The sequence below is a fragment of the Candoia aspera genome, chromosome 7, assembly GCF_035149785.1.
Source record: "Candoia aspera isolate rCanAsp1 chromosome 7, rCanAsp1.hap2, whole genome shotgun sequence".
NCBI lineage: Eukaryota > Metazoa > Chordata > Lepidosauria > Squamata > Boidae > Candoia > Candoia aspera.
Window position 1 is genome coordinate 4,905,992 of NC_086159.1, and position 21,074 is coordinate 4,927,065.

At 49.5% G+C, this 21,074-nt stretch overlaps 1 protein-coding gene across 3 annotated transcripts; it reads right to left on the reverse strand.

The window, feature by feature from the left end:
• Nucleotides 1-7,006: 7,006 nt before the first annotated feature.
• Nucleotides 7,007-20,863, reverse strand: ATP5F1C (ATP synthase F1 subunit gamma). 3 transcript variants are annotated; one of them, XM_063308450.1, is made up of 10 exons: nucleotides 20,741-20,863; nucleotides 20,110-20,144; nucleotides 18,237-18,368; nucleotides 17,408-17,612; nucleotides 15,455-15,598; nucleotides 14,998-15,062; nucleotides 13,042-13,197; nucleotides 10,723-10,819; nucleotides 9,895-9,939; nucleotides 7,007-7,143 (listed from the first exon to the last, which is right to left on the reverse strand). In XM_063308450.1, the coding sequence occupies exons 2-9, from the start codon at nucleotides 20,126-20,128 to the stop codon at nucleotides 9,933-9,935; spliced, it is 825 nt and encodes a 274-aa protein (XP_063164520.1). In that variant the 5' UTR covers nucleotides 20,129-20,144; nucleotides 20,741-20,863; the 3' UTR covers nucleotides 7,007-7,143; nucleotides 9,895-9,932. The 3 variants fall into 3 exon arrangements, with proteins under 3 accessions (XP_063164520.1, XP_063164519.1, XP_063164521.1); XM_063308449.1 differs by lacking the exon at nucleotides 9,895-9,939 and having other exon boundaries at nucleotides 20,741-20,861; XM_063308451.1 differs by lacking the exons at nucleotides 7,007-7,143; nucleotides 9,895-9,939 and having other exon boundaries at nucleotides 10,719-10,819.
• Between the last annotated feature and the right edge of the window lie 211 nt (nucleotides 20,864-21,074).

Below are 21,074 nucleotides of genomic sequence, written 5' to 3' on the forward strand. Positions count from 1 at the left end.
CCAATGGGCCCGGAGAGGGTGGGGGGAGGGTGAGTCTCAGGGGGGAGGAGGTCTACTCAAGTCGCGGGCTTGGGGGGTCCCTTCCCCTGGGGGCGACGCGGGTGGGGGGGAGGCCCGCGGGGGGAAGTGTGTCCTAAGGGGCCAGTTCGGCTGGGCGCCCCTTTGGTTTGTCGGGGTACGTCGTGTGGAATGCTCGGGTCAGGTCCGGTGCCTTAACGTGTTGAGCCGCCACCCATTCTGGGTGGGGGAAGTGTTTCCATTTTACTAAATAGTATAGTGTGCCCCATTGACGGCGGGAATCGAGTATTTCTTTTACTTCGAAATGTAGTTGGCCGTCGATCATCACTGGGGAGGGCAGAGGCGTGCTTGGGTGCCATCGGGAGGTGGTTGCTGGTTTCAGGAGGCTGCTGTGGAATACCGGGTGGAGTCTCCTTAGATTGTGTGGCAGGTCCAGGCGTACTGCCACTGGGTTCACTATCTGTGTTACTCAAAGCGGCCCGATATACTTAGGCCCCAGTTTCTTTGAGGGTTGAGGTGATTTCATGAATTTGGTGGACAGGTAGACCATATCCCCTACCTGGAATGTCGGTTGCTGGCGCCGGTGCTTGTCGGCCTGTTCTTTGTAGGCGGACTGTGCTTCCTTCAGCGCTGCCGTGATTACTGGCCATGATTCCGCTATCTTCCGTCCCCAGTCGCCTGCGCCCACTTGGGGTCCCGGTGGTTGCGGTAGCTCCGGTATGGGTACGAACTTGCGCCCGGAGACTACTTCAAACGGGGTTTTCCCTGTACTCGTGTGAATGGCGTTATTGTAGGCGACTTCTGCAAACGGAAGCAGGTCGACCCAGTCGTCTTGGTGGTAATTGGTATATGAGCGTAGGAATTGTTCTAGTGTGGCATTGAGGATCTCCGTGGCTCCGTCCGTCTGGGGATGCCAGGCTGTGGATAGGGCTTGTTGGGTCCCGATCAGTTTTAGAAAAGCCCGCCAGAATTTCGAGGTGAATTGTGTGCCCGTCGGTCACCACGCGTACGGGGCATCCGTGTAACCTGTACACGTGTACGAGGAAAAGTTTAGCCAGCTGCTGGGCGGACGGGACTGATGAGCAGGGGATGAAGTGTGCCTGTTTAGAAAAGTAGTCTTTCACCACTCAAATGGTTGTTTTCTTCTGGCTGGGTGGTAGATCTACTATAAAATCCATGGAGATTTCCTCCCATGGTCGGGAGGGCTCCGCCACCATTTGTAGTAGTCCCGGGGGCTTTCCCGGTGCCCGTTTGGCCATTGCGCATATCAGGCAGGATGCTACGTAGGCCTTAACGTCCCGTCTCAATGCGGGCCACCAGAACTGCCGTCGTGTTAGGTGCAGGGTCTTTAGAAACCCGAAGTGTCCCGCTTGTTTGCTGTCGTGTGATCTGCGCAGGATTGCCTGGTGCTGCGAGTCCGGGACATATATTCTGCCTTCCCCCCATGCTAAGTCCTGTTCCATTGTCACCTTGTCGGGGTTTGCTAGTAGCCAGGGGTCGGTTTTGAGGGCGGCGGTGAGGTCCGCTCGTATCCCTCCTGGTAGTCACGGGTGGCGCCGTCTGGCCGCTGGTTGGCTTGCCGTCAGCTGAGACGTGGGGTTGAGGTGTTTCTGAGCGCTGCTTCGGGTGGTCACTGCCATTCCCAGCTGGGAGGCAGATAGGACCATCCCAATCATATCTGGAACGGGCTCTTCGTCTTGGGGCAGTCGGGAGAGGGCGTCAGCCAGGAAGTTCTTTTTGCCCAGTATGAACTTCAGTTGAAAGTTAAAGCGGCTGAAGAATTGGGCCCATCTGACCTGTTTCAGGCTGAGGCGTCTGGGCGTCCGGAGGGCCTCGAGGTTCCGGTGGTCTGTCCAGACCTCGAATGGTTGGGTGGCTCCTTCCAGTAGATGCCTCCATGTTTCTAGCACCGATTTTACCGCGAACGCCTCCTTCTCCCATACGTGCCAGCGCCTTTCCGTCTCCGAGAATTTCCTTGACAGGTAGGCGCATGGTTTCAGGATTCCTGCAGGGTCCTTTTGGAGCAGTATGGCCCCCAGGGAGAAGTCTGAGGCGTCAGCTTGGACCACGAACGGCTGTTCTGGGTCCGGATGAGCGAGGATTGGCTCCGTTGTGAACAGCGCTTTCAGTCTGTTGAACGCTGTCTGACACGCGGGAGTCCAATTTAGTACTGTCCCTGGGTTCTTGGCTCGCTGTGTGTCCCCAACTCCTTTAGTTTTGAGGTCTGTTAGCGGGAGGGCTATCTCCGCGAACCCCCGTGCGAATGACCTGTAGAAGTTCGCGAAGCCGAGGAAGCTTTGAAGTTGGCACCTGTTACGTGGGCGTTCCCAATTCACCACCGCCTCGACTTTTGCGGGGTCCATTTCTATGCCCTCGCCGGAGATTCGGTACCCCAGGTAGTCTAGGCGTGCTTTATGGAATTCGCACTTAGATGGTTTGGCATAGAGCTTCGCCCTTCTTAGCTTTTCGAGGACTTGCCTGACTAGGGTTACGTGTTCTTCGTGCGTCTGGGTGTAGATGAGGACGTCATCTATGTAAACTAGTACCCCTTTGAACAGGTGTTCATGCAGTACCTCATTGATGAGCTGCATGAACACTCCCGGGGCCCCCGCTAATCTGAATGGCAGTACCTTGTACTGAAAGGCGCCTAGGGGGCAGTTGAACACTGTTTTCCATTCGTCCCCCTCCCTGATTCGGATCCTGTAATAAGCCTCGCGGAGGTCCAGTTTGGAGAATGCTCTTCCCGTGGACAGGTGGGCGAGCATGTCTTTCACGAGGGGTAGGGGGTATTTATTGGATAGGGACGCCGCATTGAGGCCCCGGTAGTCGGTGCAGAGCCGTAAGGTGCCGTCTTTTTTCTCTCAGAATAGGACGGGCGCTCCAACCGGTGACCATGCTGGCTCTATGAAACCCCTAGCCAGGTTTTTATCGATGAACTCCCGGAGGGTTGTCATCTCCTTCGGGGTCATCGAGTAAATCTTCGGCCTGGGTAAGGGGACATCGGGAAGCAGCTCAATTCTACAGTCCGTCTTGCGGTGGGGGGGTAGTTGGTCCGCCTCCTCTTCCCCGAAGACCTCTGAGAAATCAGCATATTGTTCAGGTAGTTCTTCTGGGGTTGCTGTGTTGTCCTGGGCTACTGCCTCTGCCCATCCCACTGTGGGGTTGATCCTGCCCGCCGGAACTGGCGCCCAGTACGCGCCGTCGTCAAATTGGAAGGTGCGGGTCTTCCAGTTAATGCGCGGGTTGTTGGTCGCGAGCCACGGTATTCCTAGTACTATGATGGGTCGCCCTATGTGGGTTACCACAAAAGATGTTCGCTCGGTGTGGGTGCCCATTTGCAGGGTGACAGGCTCGGTCTGCGTCGTGGCTGGTTTCCCTCCCGCTGTTGAGCCGTCCAGTTGGTGGAAAGCCAGCGGTGTGGGGAGGGGGAGGCAAGTCAGGTCGAGCTTGGCGACGATGTCGGGGTGGATCAGGTTCTTGGAGCACCCCGAGTCCACTAGCGCCGCAGCCATGGTGGCTCTGTTGCCGAAGGAAAGCCTGATTGTCCCCATTATTACAGAGCTTTCGTCGCTCTATGTGTTTCGCACCCCTGTCCCACCGCCTGCCTCGCGGTGCGTTTTAAGGCAGGCGGGGAGCGTTTCCCGCCAGCCGGTCTGGGACTTCGACGTCCTCCCCCGCCAAGTAAGCGTCCAAGTCTTCGTCCGGTGTCGCTGTGGCTCTGGTCATCCAGCGGTGGGGGGGCGGCGGTGGGTTAGTTGGTTTGAACGTCGTTTTCAGTGCGGGTTTGGGAGCACTAGTTGGCGTTCTGTTGGAGAAGCAGTCTGCCGCTTTGTGCCCCATTTTCCCGCACTTCGCGCAGGGTCCGCGAGCAAACTTCCTCTTTTGGTACGTGGGACCGGCTGGCCCCAAGTGTGGCGCGGGTACCTTTGGGCTGTTGCTTGTTTTGTCCTCTGCCGTCATCAAGAAAGTGCGATGAGCGTGTTCCGCTCTCCCCGCTAGGTAGATCCAGCCTTGCAGTGTCTCCAGGTCATCCCGGTAGAGTGCCCATTGGAGTACCTCGCGGCTGAGGCCCCTTTTGAACATCTCTATCAGGGTAGTCTCGGACCAGTCATTAATCTTCCCTGCGAGGGCTTTAAATTCGAGGGCGTAGTCCGCGACAGTTCGTGCACCCTGTTTGAGGGCTTGAAGCGCACTTTTAACCCTCTCCTTGGCTAGCAGGTCCTCAAAATAGTGCTTCATCTCTGTGATGAAGGCGTGGAAGTCAGAGAGGGCTGGGGAATTGGACTCATACATTTGGACGTACCAGTCCGCCGCCCTGTCTTGCAACTTGATCGCCACGGCTGCGATTTTGTCCGCTTCGGAGTCAAAGGAGTGTCCGTGCCGCCCCATGAACTCCCTGGCGTTCGTGACGAAAAACGACAGCTTCGTGGGGTTTCCGTCGAAGGAAATGGGGAAGTCCTTTGGGGCCCTGGTGTTCGGTGGATCCCCTCTCCTCGCGTCCCGTCCCATGGCTTCTTCCGCCGGGGAAGCTTGTCTGTTAGCATTTGGCCTATGGGGGTGCCATGACCCGCTCGGGGTTTGAATAGGGGTGTGTACCTGCGCGGGTATGTTCATGTGAGGCATGGAGGACATCAACGACTGCAGCATGGTCCCGAGGTCCCTTAGTTGGACTTCCATGGCCGTGAGTCTGGCTTGCGTTTCTCGGTCCAAGGTCCGCGCCGCGGCTGTGATCGGACCGGTCGGCATCTCCGCGTAGCTGGGCCACCGGTGGGGGTCAGGCGTTTCCGTCCGCTGGTCAGCTCCCTCGACTAGGGAGCGAAACGGCTGGTTCGTCCCTCCATCCTCCACCGCGTTTTTTGCAGTTGGGCTGAAGCTCCACGCCTGTGGCTGGGGTGCGATGTGGGGCGGGGAGGTCTCCGCGGGTCTTGGGAGGTATGTTGCTCCCTCCCGTGGTCGGGTCGCCTCCGCCTCCCTCCGGGGGTGGGGCTGAGGCTCGGGATGGGCCGGGAGGGTGTCCGTGGTTCCTGGGGTCCGCGTTGCCTCTGGCCGCTGTCGGTTCTCCTCCGCCTCTTGCCGTACGACTCACCTGTCCTGGCTGCAACGCGTCGGCTCCATCGCTCTCCGCTCGTGTTCTTCTCGCCGTCTGTTCCTCCCGCGGCTCGTTGTCCGGTGGGGCTTGGCGAGGTCGAGTTTATGACTCTCAGCTTTATGTCATGCGCTGCCTACTACTGAGTAAAACACAGACACTAAATTAGGGAAGATTAGGTTCTGGTTTATTTCAGCATAGTGCAAAGCTAGAAAAAGCTGAGAGTGAAGGGAGCGCGCCGGTACGGGGTTTAAATAGCCCGTGCCGGTCAGCGCCCCCCCCCCCACCTTGGGTTGTGTCATCCCCCCAAGTCCTGTATGCTTCGTTGCCGGCAGGTTAGGGGTCGCGGGGCCCCTGCTGGTGCCCCGGGCTTCTCTCGTAATCGCTTTGTTCCTCCGGCCGGTGATTGCTTTCAGCTGGGCGATATCCTTTGCGTTCCTGCTGACAGCTCCAGGTGTGCCTCGTGATCCGCCCTGTCTTTGTCGCTCTTTCTTCCCCCTTTGTGTTCTCTTGACTGGATTTTCCGGCCGGGGTCGTTCCCTTCTCCTCGGGGTCTGTGTCTGTTGTTGTGCGCCGCTTTGCTTATCTTTTAATCCCTTGCTCTTGTTTCCGTGGTATTGTTATGTGTGCCGTTGTGCTGATGCATTCAGCTCAACGGTGCTCATGACACCAGAGGCTACTGGCATGGGCAGCTATAACTTAAGTAAACAACTCAAATAAATATTATTTTCATCTCTCCCTTTCCAGTCACTGTAACTTGTAATCAACTGTTTTGGAAGTACTGATCAGTGACATGCGGATGATGGGATTATGTTGTAAGGCTAGGCTGAAGTTGCCATAACTAAAGATCAGGCAGGCACCCAAGCAGAGAGGACAAAAGCCAGGAATCTCTGGGGAGGTAGTTAAGAAGGAAGCCGTTATGGAAACAAAGGAAAAATGTCACCTGAACCAGACAAAGGAAGTTGGGCCTGAGCACATGGAAACCACCCCCCATCCCATCAACAGCGACCAAGCTTGTACATGAACAAGGCCAGAGTAGCTGCCAGTCTTGTGAATCAACAAGGCAAGGACTTTGGGGGATGAAAGGGGTCCCGAAGCCCGCCTGCTCCTGGAGTCATCTTTGGATCCAGACTTGGCGGCTTCCATCCCTTTAGTTAGTGCCTGGCAGCCTAGTTGGGGAGCATGTGGGTAAGTGTGGATGAGCGTGTGCGCGCACACGTGTGAGAAAGAGCAAATGTACCTTGCAGCCAGTAACTAGGACTACCTGGTAAGGTTGAGTTTTTTCCTGGCTGTTATTTATAATTATGTTACATTATTTTTAAGCATTGGTAGCAGCCCAGAGTCATGTATTTGAGATTGGGGCAGGGGCATATAAGTTAAATAAATGACTGTCTTGACAAACTACCCTGAACTTAGCGGGGGCAGCATGACAGTGAGATTTCCAGAAGGGCTAGTGGCCAAAATAGTCATCTTTGGGGTGGGGAAGATTATCCAGAGATCATTAGAAAAGAAACCATCACGCTGGCGGGATTTGGCTACACACTCCCAGGGACTGTAAAACTGGCTCTCAGTGGCAGCATGTTCTGCTCTCTCTCTTAGCTGTCTCAAAATTCCAGAACAGCCACCACTGATCAGACTTCAAGAACGAATCGCTTCACCTCGTCCAACCTTTGGTAATCGAACACGATAGAACCTATTCACTGCTTCAACAAAGCAATTCAAGCTTCTGCACAGCTCCTGCTTCTTTCAGCTGGGCTTGCAGAGGAGGAAACGCCTAGTAATTCTTCATTTTTCAATACACCTAACCACACAGACGGCAGCATTTTGAATACCCTTTCACGAAGGCCCCGCCGTTCACCTGCATTCTTGGTTCCAGTTATCCCGGCAATCATATACCCAGGAGACTTCCATGTAGGCGTTTATTGCAATACAATTTACAAACAGATGGGATTCTCTGCCTGAGAATTCTTCGCAGAATGACAGACTAATAATCTTCTCACTTGAGAAAGGAACTTCTTGCTGGAAGAATTTCTCTTTATCTGTAAACAGAAACACAGTATTAAACAAATGTTCATACTTAATTGAACGTTCCATTTACAGATTCTCCGATTCTGTCAAGCGTGAATTGCTTCTAGTCTCCTCCACCCCTCTTGCTGTCTGGGCATCAGCCTTTAAAACTGTTCTAGAGGATTTGTTGATTAAATAGTTAAATACAGCTGCGTGGTCCTGTCATAACAATTGGTACGATTTAATTCAATAAGACAGACCCTGCAAGTTCCCACTGAGTTACCCTGCAGCTCGCAGGAGGATTTTGAACTACTCATTTCTCAAGTATTTGAAACAGATCCACAAAATGGATCTCAAATAATAATTTGAAATTAGTTCTTTATAATACAGAAAAATTGCAGATAGTAAACACCGTCTTAGAAGAAATAGCCTCTCCTGTGAGAGTAGGGGAGATGCCTTTTTTAAAGTGGTCTGTTGAAACCAATGCCTGAATCAGGTAATAGATTGAAATGGCCGTTACGGCAAATATCTAATCCAGTGTTTTTCAAACATGGCAACTTAGAGACCTCCCATTCTGGCTGGGGAATTCTGGGAGTTAAAGTTGCCTAGTTTGAGAAATGCTGCTCTATTCCAAACAAGATGGAAAATCTCTAACTCGCTGCTGTTTATTTTATCTATCTACATATCTATCTATCAAATTTGTCACTGCCCATCTCCTCCGGCCGGAGGGACTCTGGGCGGTTTACAATATAAAGCAATAACTATATAATAAAATTCCAATAAAATCCCTCTAAAACAATTTCTTAACTACCCCAGCTCATAAAATCCAGATGGCTGTGATCTCCTTCAGTCATTATGTAGGAGGGGCACTTCAAGGCACCAGCCAACCCCAAGTATGGCGATTCTCCTCCCTGTCCCAAGCCCGGCAGCAGAGCCAGGTCTTCAACTTCCTCCAGAAGGCCAGGAGCGATGGGGCTAATCTCACCTCCGGGGGCAAGACGTTCCAGAGGGCGGGCGCTACTGCAGAGAAGGCTCCTGGACCCCACCAGATGAAGTTCTTTTACAGACGGGGTCCGTAGCATGCCGTCTCTGCATGACCAGGTGGGACAGGCTGATGATGCGGGGAAGAGGCAGTCCCACAGGTAACCCGGTCCCATGCCATGTAGGGCTTTTAAGGTGATAACCAACACCCTGAATTGGACCCGGAAGCAAACTGGTACCCAATGCAACTCACATAGCAAAGCTGTTATGTGCGCCCTTCTAGGGGCGCCAAAAATAGCCCGCGCGGCCGCATTTTGTACCAGCTGAAGCTTCAGGATACTCTTCAAGGGTAGCCCCATGTAGAACGCATTGCAGTAGTCTATATGGGAGATAACAAGGGCATGAGTGACCGTCCGAAGGGCTTCCCGATCCAGGAAAGGGCGCAACTGGTGCACAACACGAAGCTGTGCAAAGGCCCTTCCGGCCACGGCTGCCACCTGCTCTTCGACCAGGAGCCGTGAGTCCATGAGGACCCCCAGGTTACGCACCGGGTCTGTCTGGGGCAGTGCAACCCCATCCAGAACCAAAGATGACAAAGTCCCGGATACGGAAGAGCCATTAACCCACAGCCACTCCGTCTTACCAGGGTTCAGCCGAAGTCTGTTGTTCCCCATCCAGACCCCTACAGCCCCCAGGCACCGAGAGAGGGCGGTCACGGCATCACTTACCTCACCCGGGATGGAGATATACAATTGAGTATCATCTGCACACCTCATCCCGTGGTGATGGATGATCTCGCCCAGCGGTTTCATGTAGATGTTAAAAAGGAGAGGGGAGAGTACTGATCCCTGCGGCACCCCACAAAGGAGAGGTCGAGGGTCGGATCTCTCCCCCCTATCACCACCGACTGGGACCGGCCCTGGAGAAAGGAGGTGAACCAGCACAAAACCACGTCGCCCACCCCCAACTCCCTGAGCCGACCCAAAAGGATACCATGGTCGATGGTATCGAAAGCCGCTGAGAGGTCAAGGAGAGCGAGGATGGATGCACTGCCCCCATCCCGCTCCCGCCAGAGGTCATCCATAAGTGTGACCAATGCCATTTCTGTCCCATATCCGGGCCTGAAACCTGACTGAAAGGGGTCTGGATAATCTGTTTCCTCCAGAATCCTCTGGAGCTGCAATGCCACCACTTTCTCAACCACTTTCCCCAAAAAGGGGAGGTGGGAGACTGGACAAAAATTATCCAGTACAGTCCAGCTTATGTTTGTGTATTGGATACCTGCTTTAAGTGGAATAAATGAAAGCGGCACAACCAGCCCTCAATGGTTTGGAATGCCTTTTATTAAATTTAACTGGTTCATCAGCTACCTTTCCCGTTATCAAAACAGTTTATTTGTAATCCTTCAAGTAACCTCTGAACTGGATGACAGCAATGCTGCTCTTGAAGAGCAGTCATCTTTCAGCGGAGGGAATGTCATTGCCAGTTGCATCCACTGTGTTTCCAGTTAACCCTTTTGGTATGCTCCCCCAGTATCCACAAATATCAAGCACGGTTTCACAGTATTTTAGTACATCAAAACACATAATGAAAACCTGGCTCATCGACACCTATTTTGCCCATATACTACAGGCACGGAATTGATCTTTAGCAAGAATGCTGGCTGCAGGTATTTGTACAACATCAGTCAACTGCAAGCAAGCACTTGAATCAAAGCCAAAGCCATCTAAACATTCCCCAGCCCCATTACAGACATTTCAGTGGCCCACTTTTTTGCTTAGCATACTGTATCGTCACTTTACCTGCTGATTCTGGACGAAATTCACCTTCTGATTAGCCGTTATTGCCTGATTGTGGAGTTTTTAAAAAAAACACAAGACATGCAGTAAAGCATCAAGCAATGCAGATTAAGGCAAAGAAATTGGTGCAAACACACAGGACAGAGTCAACATGCAACAATGACCCGTGGTGGTTAAAATTAAATTACAACCTCAACCAAGCTAATCAGATGCATCAATTAGTGGAAAGATTAAAAGCGCAGCCATTTCCCATTCTATGCAGTAGATTCCTCTCCCCCATTTAACAGTATTCTTGCAGACCTACATTAAGTATCTGCTTTTGCTTTCTAGGAACGGCTCTGTAAAAAATTGGACAGCATCTGAGCTTTGCAGACAACCACATGGGATCTATTTACAGAACTCTGTGGCAGAAGATTTGATGACAGCTGCTAGCTGACATGGCTATCAATGGGGATTAACCACAATGGTTATAAGACAGTCTCCTTATGTGGAGGCAGGATTCCATTGAATACTATTAGGAAACATCTGTGACTGAATTTACTGCTTTTGGGCCCAGGATGTGGGTTTTACAAGAGCCATCATCAGCACTCTGATTAACCTAACACTGGAACAACTGAGCAGCGCTGTCCGTCTCGCTCCATCTCCACCAGGCTACACACCTGAAGAACCTCCCTAGGGTCAAGGCAGCATCACATGACCATTGGGAGTTCTAAAACACAGAGCAGAAGCATTCACCAGTTCACGAGCCCTCTTTGCACTTCCTCCCCAAGTCATCAGGACAGAGAAAAAATAAATGGCCATTAACATCAGGGGGAATCTGCCAGTACTTACAGAGCTGCAGCACCGGAGATGATCTCAATCAGTTCCTTGGTGATGACGGCTTGGCGAGTGCGGTTGAATTTCAGGGTCAGCTTGTCAATCATCTCAGCTTTGAAAGGGAAAAGAAATTTGGGGATGGAGGGGGAGACAATTAATGAGCAGGAAGGATCTGGACTGCTCCTTGTTATCAGAGCCAAAGACCGGGTAGCTTTACATTTGCTGAGTACTGCGAGGTGCTCAAAAAAATTGCTACAGAATCAAATATTCTGCTGCCTGCTGCTTGGGCAAACTCTAATATCCATTCTTCTCCCCCACCCCCATAATATGACTAGTGTGTTCAGTTCTGAAGTCTATAAAAGCAGAGTCGCTACGTGAGACGGGCGGCTATATAAAAGTGATTGATAAACAAACAAACAAGGCACAGCTATCCCACCTATCAGCAGATTCTGCTGTGGGAACGCACTCCTGCTTCCATGACCCACATTACCAGCATGCTCTGAGGTACAAACTATGCATGCTGGCTGCTGATTCTCACTATATACCCTTATTCATTCCTGACTGGTGCTTCCAAGCCAGTACAGATAGTCCTCCCTTAACAACTACAACCGAGATCGGGATTTTGATTGCTAAGTGAAGCGGTCATTAAGTGAATCTGATCCAGTTTTATGGCCTTTTTTGTGGCGATTGTTAAGTGAATCACACAGTTCCCCATTGATTTTGTTTGCCAGAAGCTGACCAGGAAGGTTGAAAATGGCGATCACATGACCACGGGATGCTGTGACGGTCATAAATGCAAACTTGTTGCCCAGCACCCAAATCATGATCACATGAACACTGTGGCTAAGTTTGAGGACCGGTCGCAACTCGATTTTCCAGCACCGTTGTAAGTCTGAAACATCACTAAATGAATGGTTGCTAAGTAAGGACTACCTGTAGGCATACAGCCCAAGGGCTCTCATTTCACCCAAATGATTTGCCAGTCTAACCAAGATTATTACACGCTAATCTGCCATCTGAGAATCTCCCAAAGGACAGATTCCGCATGTATGTTGAGACCAGATGGAGAACCGCTGGCTCTCCAGATGTTGCATCAATCCCCATTAGTTCCACCCCGAATGGGTAATGATAAGAAATCGTAAGAACCGTAGCCCAACATCTGGAACCAAGAGAAGGCCGGGGCATGTTACAGCAAGAGAGAAGGCTCCCTTGCATTCTACGTTAGAGGGGAGGGGAGGAGTGACATCAGGCCAGCCAACAACCGGGCTCGGAAGTTGCCTGGCTGCATTCAAGGCTATTTGAGAGAACATGTAAAAATATGTAGCTCAGGCTTCGGTAACACCCTTGAGAGGAGTTGGGACTGGAACTCCCCAACTTCTCAGCCGGGAAGTTCCCGTCCCAACTGTATGGAAGCTCTCCGGGCGATGGTCCCGACACATCTGGAGGCCATCAGGGGGAGGGGGCAGCTGCAACGTCAAAGTCTATCTGAAAGCCCTCTTACGTGGGCGCAGCATCTGCACCACCCCAGGCAGGAGGAAGGTTCCGCCTCTCAGACCTCTTCGAAACGCCAGCTGGTGCGGGATGCGGTAGCCCCAGTGCTGAGGGGAGAGCAGCTTCGGTGCTGTGACAGCCGCACCGCAGGCACCAGTGGCGGCCAGAAGGTTTCCCAAGTGCTGGTTTTCACCTACAAAGTCCTAAGTGTCTTGGGGCCGCGGTACCTACGGACTGTCTTCTCCAATCAGGGTCGGCCCGCCCCGCGCGATCGGCCACGCAGCAGTGCGGAAGGTCCCCATCCCCCTTGGGCGGTGAGAGAGGTGCGGGCTTGGAAAGAGCTCTCTCCTTTCGCTGAACCAGTGTTGCCCAGCCTCAGCAACTGCAAGATGTGTGGACTTCCACTCCCAGAATTCCCCAGCCAGCGAGCTAAACCATCCCTTTGGAATACTCCATCCTTGGGGTCCCAAAATCCCACGATTTCATTATTTTGTCAAGTCCTTGGGACATGAAATGCTTGTTACGCGGGCTGTTTTTAATGTTTTGTTGTTCATAAGGTTCAAATTGTTTTGACCAATCTGTTGTTTTAAAGTGATTGCTTTTAGGATATTTGTAACTGTTGTGCAAGCCTCCCAGAATCTGTGGAGCTGCCCAGAGTCAGTCAGTCAGTCAATCAAATCTTTTAAGCTTCCTTAACTGACCAGTAGGATCCCCTTCTATATTTAAGAAAGCAGCACTTGAGGCCAACATGTAAAACAAAACTGCTTGCTTATCTCTCGGCTGTTTCTGCTCTTACTGCGGTTTTTTTCACACGGGGGGAGAATTCCCCAGAATTCCACTTACAGGCATTTTTGCTGGCATTATCCATAGCGGTCATCCGAGCGCTCTGCTCACTCGTGGTAGACTCCTTCAGCGAGTAGTAGATGATGTTAGCCAATGTGAACTCCTGATAGTTTCGCAGGACATCGGCATCGATGTCATCATAGATGCTAATGCTTTCTGTAAAAGCAGCAAGAGTTGGTACAGCTAGTTCCTTACAGCCTTAAAGGTAGTAAGGTATAATTAAGTATGATAGAGGGAAAGAACACCACACGTTTGCATGCATTTAAACATTAATACTAACCACTTCAATACACAGAAAAGCTGCTTCTGCATTTACTAAAGATTAGCAGATTGCCCAGCACTTTCATCTTTAATTCTAACTTTTTTTGAAAGCTGATCAGGAAACAAAGAACATATTCCCTTTTGCAAGAAAAACAGACAAACTGATCATCAAAACAAATGATACACAATTGTATTTACTTGTCAAATTTATATGGACTATCTGCCCTGTTTCCTTAAGGAACAAGTAAGATGACCTGACCATGAGGGGGTTTTTTTTGTTTGTTTGTTTGTTTTTAAAAGGCGGTCAAGGGGTTAGAGAAGATGTGTGATGGAATGCAAGGGTGGCCTTGGAAGACGGGGGAAGAGATGCCACTCAGGGAACGATCAGATAAAAGAGAAAGGATCCCACAACAGAGTAATGGCCAGAGGAAGAAACCTAGGAAGGGCCCACCCTAACCATTCAAGCGATAAATAGGGAGGGTGGGAGATTTGGACTTTCAGACTTGCAAGATTCAGTTAACGGAGCCTTACAATAAAGTAGAATTAGCTCATCTGGTCGTGTTTCCTGTCTGGCCTACCTGGGAGGTCTGACAAGATGTGACCTCTCACTTCTATGAAAATGTGTTGGAAACTATTTAGTTTGGATTCATTTCAATCTGGCTCTCTATCCGTTTTGATGGCTTCTCCCTGAAGACAGCACTGGCTGAGATCAGGCCCACCAGACGGTTTCTCCCCACTGGGATGGATGAGGAGAAGTGGACTCTGATAAGGCAGGGGGCTTCGGGGGTGGGAAGTCTGTCCGTGGGGATGGGACTGCACAACAGAATGGGGTATGTCAGCAAGAGCAAGACAGTTACAACAACAACAAAACCAGTAATGGAAAGGAAGAAAGAGAATAGAAATAAAACAACAAAACCACTGAAACCAAATTAAAACCATAAAGCACAACCAGGAGAGTATGGGTCACACGTCAGAATCAATACAGAATCAATACAGCCATCTAGCAGGCTGCACACCACAACCGGATCCCCACACACAATGGCAAAACTGTGATTTCACAGCCTTCTGAAAGGCCAGCAGGATCAGGACCAATCTAACCCCCGAGGGATGATGTTCCAAAGGACAGGGGCTGCGGCAGAAAGGGCTCTCCTTCTGGGTCCCTTCAGAGGACACTCCTTGATAGACGGGGCCCATAACATGCCTCTTCTTCCAGACCTGATGGGGCAGGCAGAAGTAACTGGGGAGAGGCGGTCCCCCAAATTTCGGTCATCGCCTCTGAGATAATGGGTGACACATTTTACCCATACCGAAGCTGTCGTGGGAAAGGGTTGGTTTAAGGCAGTGTTTCTCAACCTCGGCAACTTTTAAGATGTGTGCACTTCAACTCCCAGAATTCTGGGAGCCAAAGCTGGCTGGGGAGGTTGAGAAACACTGGTTTAAGGAGAAATGCTACTTTTAGACTAGCACATATAGTAACTTTAGCTTATTTCACCTGTGGGCTGAGGACAAGAGGGAGACAACATTATGTAATGAAGGGGGGAAGGCTGGGACCATCACACCTTCTTCCTACTTTCCTACTTTGGTGTATAGTCTTGTGTGAAGGCTCTTCTCTGGACTCATGCACGGTGTGAAAGCGGGAGGGAGGGAATGGCTGGAGGTATCTACTCACTAGCCATTGTCAACTGTTGGACTTACCAGCACCAGAAACTGTCTCAAGAGAATAGATTGGTTTCTCATCAGTCCTATAGGAAATGACAGACCTGAAAGTGGGGGAAAAAAGCAAATTATTTTGAACTATACTGACTTAGATAGAGGGAAGTATCCAGGTAGAATATGTATGTATTAGATAACATGCCAACACTCCCCTACAAACTTTAAGACTGTCTTTTCAAGCAGAGACCTTTGTATTTCTGAAACAATAAAACTATAATAACCTATTGATTAGCAAGAGCTAGAAATAAGTTCCAGCAGGAAATAATTTCCTTCAGCCACAGAAGTAGCTTACCTATTTCTAGTTGTTTCTTTTGTTTGAATTCCCTAGAACTTTTTATTCTTAATTAGAGTAAGTCAGACCAAGGAGCTGTTCTCCCTGGAAACAAGGTCACTTAGGTTTCAGAAGAACTGAATTAATTAATTCAGACTTAATTCTTGCCTGAACCGATTGTAGATGACGGAGCCTTCATCAAACTCGTATCCAGAATTCAGCAGCTCCAGAGCGATGATCGATGCATCTCCAAAAGTGGGGGGCTTCCTTCCAACCTCTTTGAAGTTCAAAAGGAAGCTCCTTCCATGTGTCCTAAAATGAGAGCAGTGCTGTTATGGTACATGCTCTTAAGTTGCATCATGTGTAAACCCAAGTTCTAAGAAACATCCAGAAATTTCAGTTGATCCCTAATGCAACAGCCAGACTCAAGAAAATCAACAGAAGCTCTGCTCTGTAGCCAACCTGCATGGGGCTCACTTCCTGATGGCCAACTAGTTGTACCTTATTATTTATCAATCAAATCATATCCCACTGTTCTACTCAGAAGGGATGCTAACCACGGAGCAGACTATGTGCCATGAATTGCTTTTTCCTCCCCTTCATAAATTTTTGGTCTTGGTTTTTAGTAATAAAATTATGACGACTTGCTTAGAAGAGGTACTGACTTGAAGAAATAATCTGGCTAGGTAACGAGGCTTAATTATCCAGAAATCTGGATAACAGTAAAGCCATTGAGGAGATGGGCTCCAAGGGAGATTTTTTTTTTTGCATTCTTTGCAAACCTTTTTGAAGTGTGATGAAGTAACTGCTTAGAGAACAATAATTTCCTTATTTTGTAGTCTAGCAATCATTTTATGTCTGCCCCTCTCCATGGTGTTACAACATTACCCTCCTTTTGCCCAAGATTGGCTTGAGGTTACACTATGAAGTGGGCAGTTTTGGCTCCCATCCTAGTTAAGGTCTCCTTTCAGCAGAGCCTCAGTTTCTGGTGACTTTATGGATATGCCTATGTAATTTTCTTGGCAACAGTATGGAAAAGACCTGCCATTCTTTCCTTCCAGGATGTTTCTTTGACTTCCCAGACTAACGCATAGCACTGTGGAAGTCACCCATCCAAGTCCTAACCAGGTGCGACCCTGTTTAACTTTTCAAGATCAGCCAATCCCCCTGATGATCAGGAGGTCCTCTTCAAACATATCCATATACTACTAAAACTCCTGTCTGTTTCTACTTTGTAACCTTTAACTGGGCAAAACGGAGCATCACAGAGCAACCATTTTTGAACCAAGGTACCCAAAATGGACTAACTTACAGAATGCATCCAAAATCCAGGACCCATGACCCCCTTGGAATAGAAATTTGGCAAATTTTATAAAATATTTTATGACATAAAAATCATCATAAAACATTTTAGAACATAACACAAAATGTCATAAAGCATTTCCTGTGGTCAACTCCTGATGTTTGACTGGGCAATGCAGTTCAACATTGGCTCCTCCAAAGCAGACACGCCTCTCCCTGAATTTTTAAGGACTTTTCCAGTACATTAGAAGCTCTGCCCGTTGAAAGCACTGAGGAATCCGGTAAGGAAATATTTCTGAAACGATGGCCCAGGTGGTCATGGGTTGTCTAGTTTTACCTGGAAATGTACCCAAAGCAACCTTAAAGCCAAGAGTCCCGCTGGACCTTAAAATTCAGAGTGGAATAAGAGGAACATAAATGTCGTCTTTCAGAAAAAGTGTAACAGTTTGCGTACTGTATATACTCACAGATAAGCCAAGAATTTTAGGTGCCAAAATACACCTCCAAAAATGGGTTCAGCTTATCCACAGATGGGCTTATCCACGAGTGTGTGTGTGTGTGTGTGTGTGTGTGTGTATTAAAGTACCCATATTTCCCATATATACTTGCATATAAGCCCATCTGCGAATAAGCCGACACACAAATTTCAAGCCAAAATACCATGAAAAATGTGGGTCGGCTTATCCATGGGTGGCACGTTCTTCATGGTATTTTGGTTAAAAAATTGCAGGTCAGCTCATCCACCGATGGGCTTATACGTGATTATACACAGTACTTCAAACCAATGAGCCCCAGAAGAGGATGGGCCTGTCCTCTTACCTCTGAAGGATGCTTCTTAGCTTGTCGCCAATCCCAACCACCATGACTTCTTTCCCCGCATCCGTGAGTCTGGAGACCTGGCTCTTGATCTCTTTAGCAATGGAGGTATGAATGGCCCCACACAGGCCACGGTCTGATGACACTCCGATAAGGAGATGCTTCTTCTTGTCTTCAGGGGGCTTGATTTCTACTTTTTCGTAGAGAGCTGCCAAAAAAAGGAAAACAGGTGGCCGCTAACAATGAGCAACCATCAAACAAACAAGCTATCAAAACAGACAGTACTTATCCCAAGGAGGGAGATCTACGGCCCATAGAGTTTGCTTCATACAATGCACACGTTCCTATTTGAAATGGCCCAAGCGAAGGTAGCTTTCCCAGTTATTGTAAAACCTTGATTTAATGGACCATTAAGGGGAGAGAGTGTCCTTCACTCCCAAATGTCCTCTGAATCCCAAAGGATACTATTTGATGTCATTTGCATCAATTTATGTAATTCACATGTCACTGCACAAAGAGCATAGATACCTCATGACACCAAGATCGTAAAATGACGCAAATTACGTAAGCATAATTTGATAGGAACATAAGCGCCTCGTCTGGGTAACTTTCGATGTGACAGACCTGCTCTTTATTTCAGGAGGATGAAATTTCATCCTTGCACCCAAGTGCTGCTAAATCAGAGTCTGTTAAATCAGGCGTTTACTATTATTTGCAAGGTTGCTGGAAACAGCTCATTCGAAACTTCCAGGTCAGAAAACTGCTAGGACATCATTTTCCTTTTTAACTAACAGCAAAAGTTGTTGGCTGCAAAACAGAGAATGTCCCTTACCCAGAGCCCCCACACCATAAACTCTGGCAGGCTTTAATTCTCTCTCTGCCCGGGAATACTTCGCAGCAGCAACCATCTTCATGGATTTTGTGATTTTCTGGATGTTCTTGATAGACTTCAAGCGTCGGGTAACTGTATGGATTAGAGGGTATGAACTGAGGCAGGATTTCAAGCAAACAAAGAAAATGGCTGAATAAAAACAGGAACAGTAGAATCAGCATAAAGTACTGGACTCCTAAATGGGACAAATCCAGCAATGAGAATGGCATGAATTTATTATGAAATTAACCTAGGTGGCAATGCTAAAGCAGCCTTTGGATTATGCTGATCATTTCAAATGGGGCTTTTGTCCGTTTAGGCAAATGACTGGAAGGAGAAAACACTATTCTATTTATTGATTTCTATGGCGATTCAATCCAACCGACTCAAGGCAGCGCTCAGCAATCTTTCAGCAGAGTTTCCTTCTGTTTAAATCTCTGCTAGCAAGAGGTTTTCGGTGCAGCACAATACAGTTTCAGCATTGTGTTAATAGGTTTTGCAAATTACTGGAGTTCTTCTGCAGACAAGATTGGTGATATTTGCAGAAAGTTAGCACTTACCTACTGTAAATAATTTGTTGCTTATTTATAAATAGCAGCTGAGAATACATACATAATTTTCTTGGCTGCTATGCATTTTAATTTTTATAATTTATGGTGTAATTGTTTTTATTTATTTTTCTCCACCCAGAATCACTTGTTGAGTCAGACTGCTTTATAAATTGATTAAATGAAGAAATAAGGAGTGAGCCCTTTTTCACAAGACAGCATCAATGGACCAAGGCAAGAAATGTAGTATTTCTTGATTCCTTGTGAATTCTAAGCCAATTCAATTGCATCAGTTGCACCCTTCCCCAGAGTGGGCAGCCCTTGAGTCATGCTCTAGATACTTCAAGAATGCACTACTGAAATGCACTGCAAATGGGGGCTGCCCTTGAAGATCACTTGAAAGCTACAGCTTGTCCAGAATGCAGTGGTATAAACGGTGTTGGGTGCACTATAATACGTCCCTGTGTCTCTGCTGCTTCGCAAACTGCACTGGTTGCCAGGTGGCTTCTGGGTACAATTCAAGTGGGTTTGGCTATTTGGGGGACCACCTGTTCCTGATAGGTCCTGCCCACCCAGTGGGCAGTATACCAGGGTATACCCACAACTACCCACACTGCTCCATTCTGCTACCAACATTAGTTTCTGAGTAGACTTCAGGGATAGCCCCATATAGAGTGCATTACAATAGTCCAAGTGGGAAGTGACCAAGCCATGGGTGATTGTGAGCAGGACCTCCTGAACCAAGAACAGGCACAGTTTGTGCACAAGATGGAGGAAGAGCTGAGAATCCAAGAGGACCCCCAAATTGTGCACCACTTCTGTCTGGAGGAGTGCAGTCCCATCCAGAGCTAAAGATGGAAAGTCCAAGATCCAGAGGGTTCAACATCCACAGCCACTCAGTCTTATCAGGGTTCAGCTGAAGCCCATTTTCCCTATCACTGGAAAAAAACCTTGATCTAATATCTACTCCTTGATCTATCTACTGCCCACTGAGAATCAGGTTTTCAGCTGATGCTACACAGCCATTTCAACCGGCATCAAGGAAGGCCCTTCATCAATTTTTGCAGCTTACGGGGGGGGGGGGGAAACCTAATATGTTAAACGGCTACAAATGTTTAAGCAAATTTGGATTAGCCATTATGTACACAGCGGACGTAGGCTATCCCTAGTCAGCATGTCAAAGCATGTCAAAGCATGTTTAAAATGAAGAGAGTTTAAAATGAAGCCATGATTTCACTTTTTTAGGCTACCATCTCAGACAAGTGGATATAACATGAAATGCTTACTGTCTTTCAGAGTCGCCATGTTCCTAGCTCGGATCCTGAAAAATTAAACACACGTTTGCATACTTCATAAATTGAATGTGCCTCTTTCAGTTGCCAGGGTAACAGAAAATACCGAACAGCTGCCACAGGTCCCTCGTTTGCTAAAGAGGGTCTGCTTGGATATGTAATTCCCGAACAGGCTCGCTTCTCAGCAAGCGCGGTAAAAAGCAAGATCCAAGTCCGACACTCCAAGGCTACAACACCGAGAGGGAAACGTGCCTGTTGCGATCCTTCCTCAAATACGCCATCAGACACCGCACTCCGGCCACAGGCGGGCAGGTTCCCAGCGGCGGCCGCCGAATAACCCACCCCGCAACCCCGTGTTACCGAGTCTGCTGTCGGAGGCCAGAGCTCCCGAGGCTGCTGGACTCCAGCTCCCATCAGCCACTGTCCGCAAGGGCAAGGCGCAGGGGCGACGGCCCTCTAACCGGGGCCTTCCTCCCAGGAAAGCCCGAGGCAGCTTCCCAGGCCTGCCAGGAACAGGCAACCCTAACCCCGGGCCCTGCCAGCCGACGACCCCCGGGACCTCAGGGGGGCGAGACCGCCTCTGAGCATGCGCAGAAACCCTCCCGCTCCCCTTCCCCCGGAGTACCGCCGCGGCCGGGCGTGGGCGCCGGCAGTAGCAGCAGCAGCGCCGCCGATCAGGCTCCTTCCCGCGGCCTCGTCCGGCTCCTGCCGCTGCTGAAGGTCAGGGCGCCCGCACCGCGCATGCGCCGCGCTCCCTCGCTTGAACCGGGCTTCCCAGCGCAAGGGCGGGAAGGGAAAGGCGAGAGAGGAAGAGCAGTGGCGGCTTCCGGGTGGAGCGCCTCTCTCTTATTCTTCTCTATGATTTCTCGGACACGGAGCTGGCTGGCTAGAGCGGCGCGCCTCCAAACGGCGCGCGGTGGTCTTCCAAAATGAGCTGACGCCACAGCGCTGACGTGCTA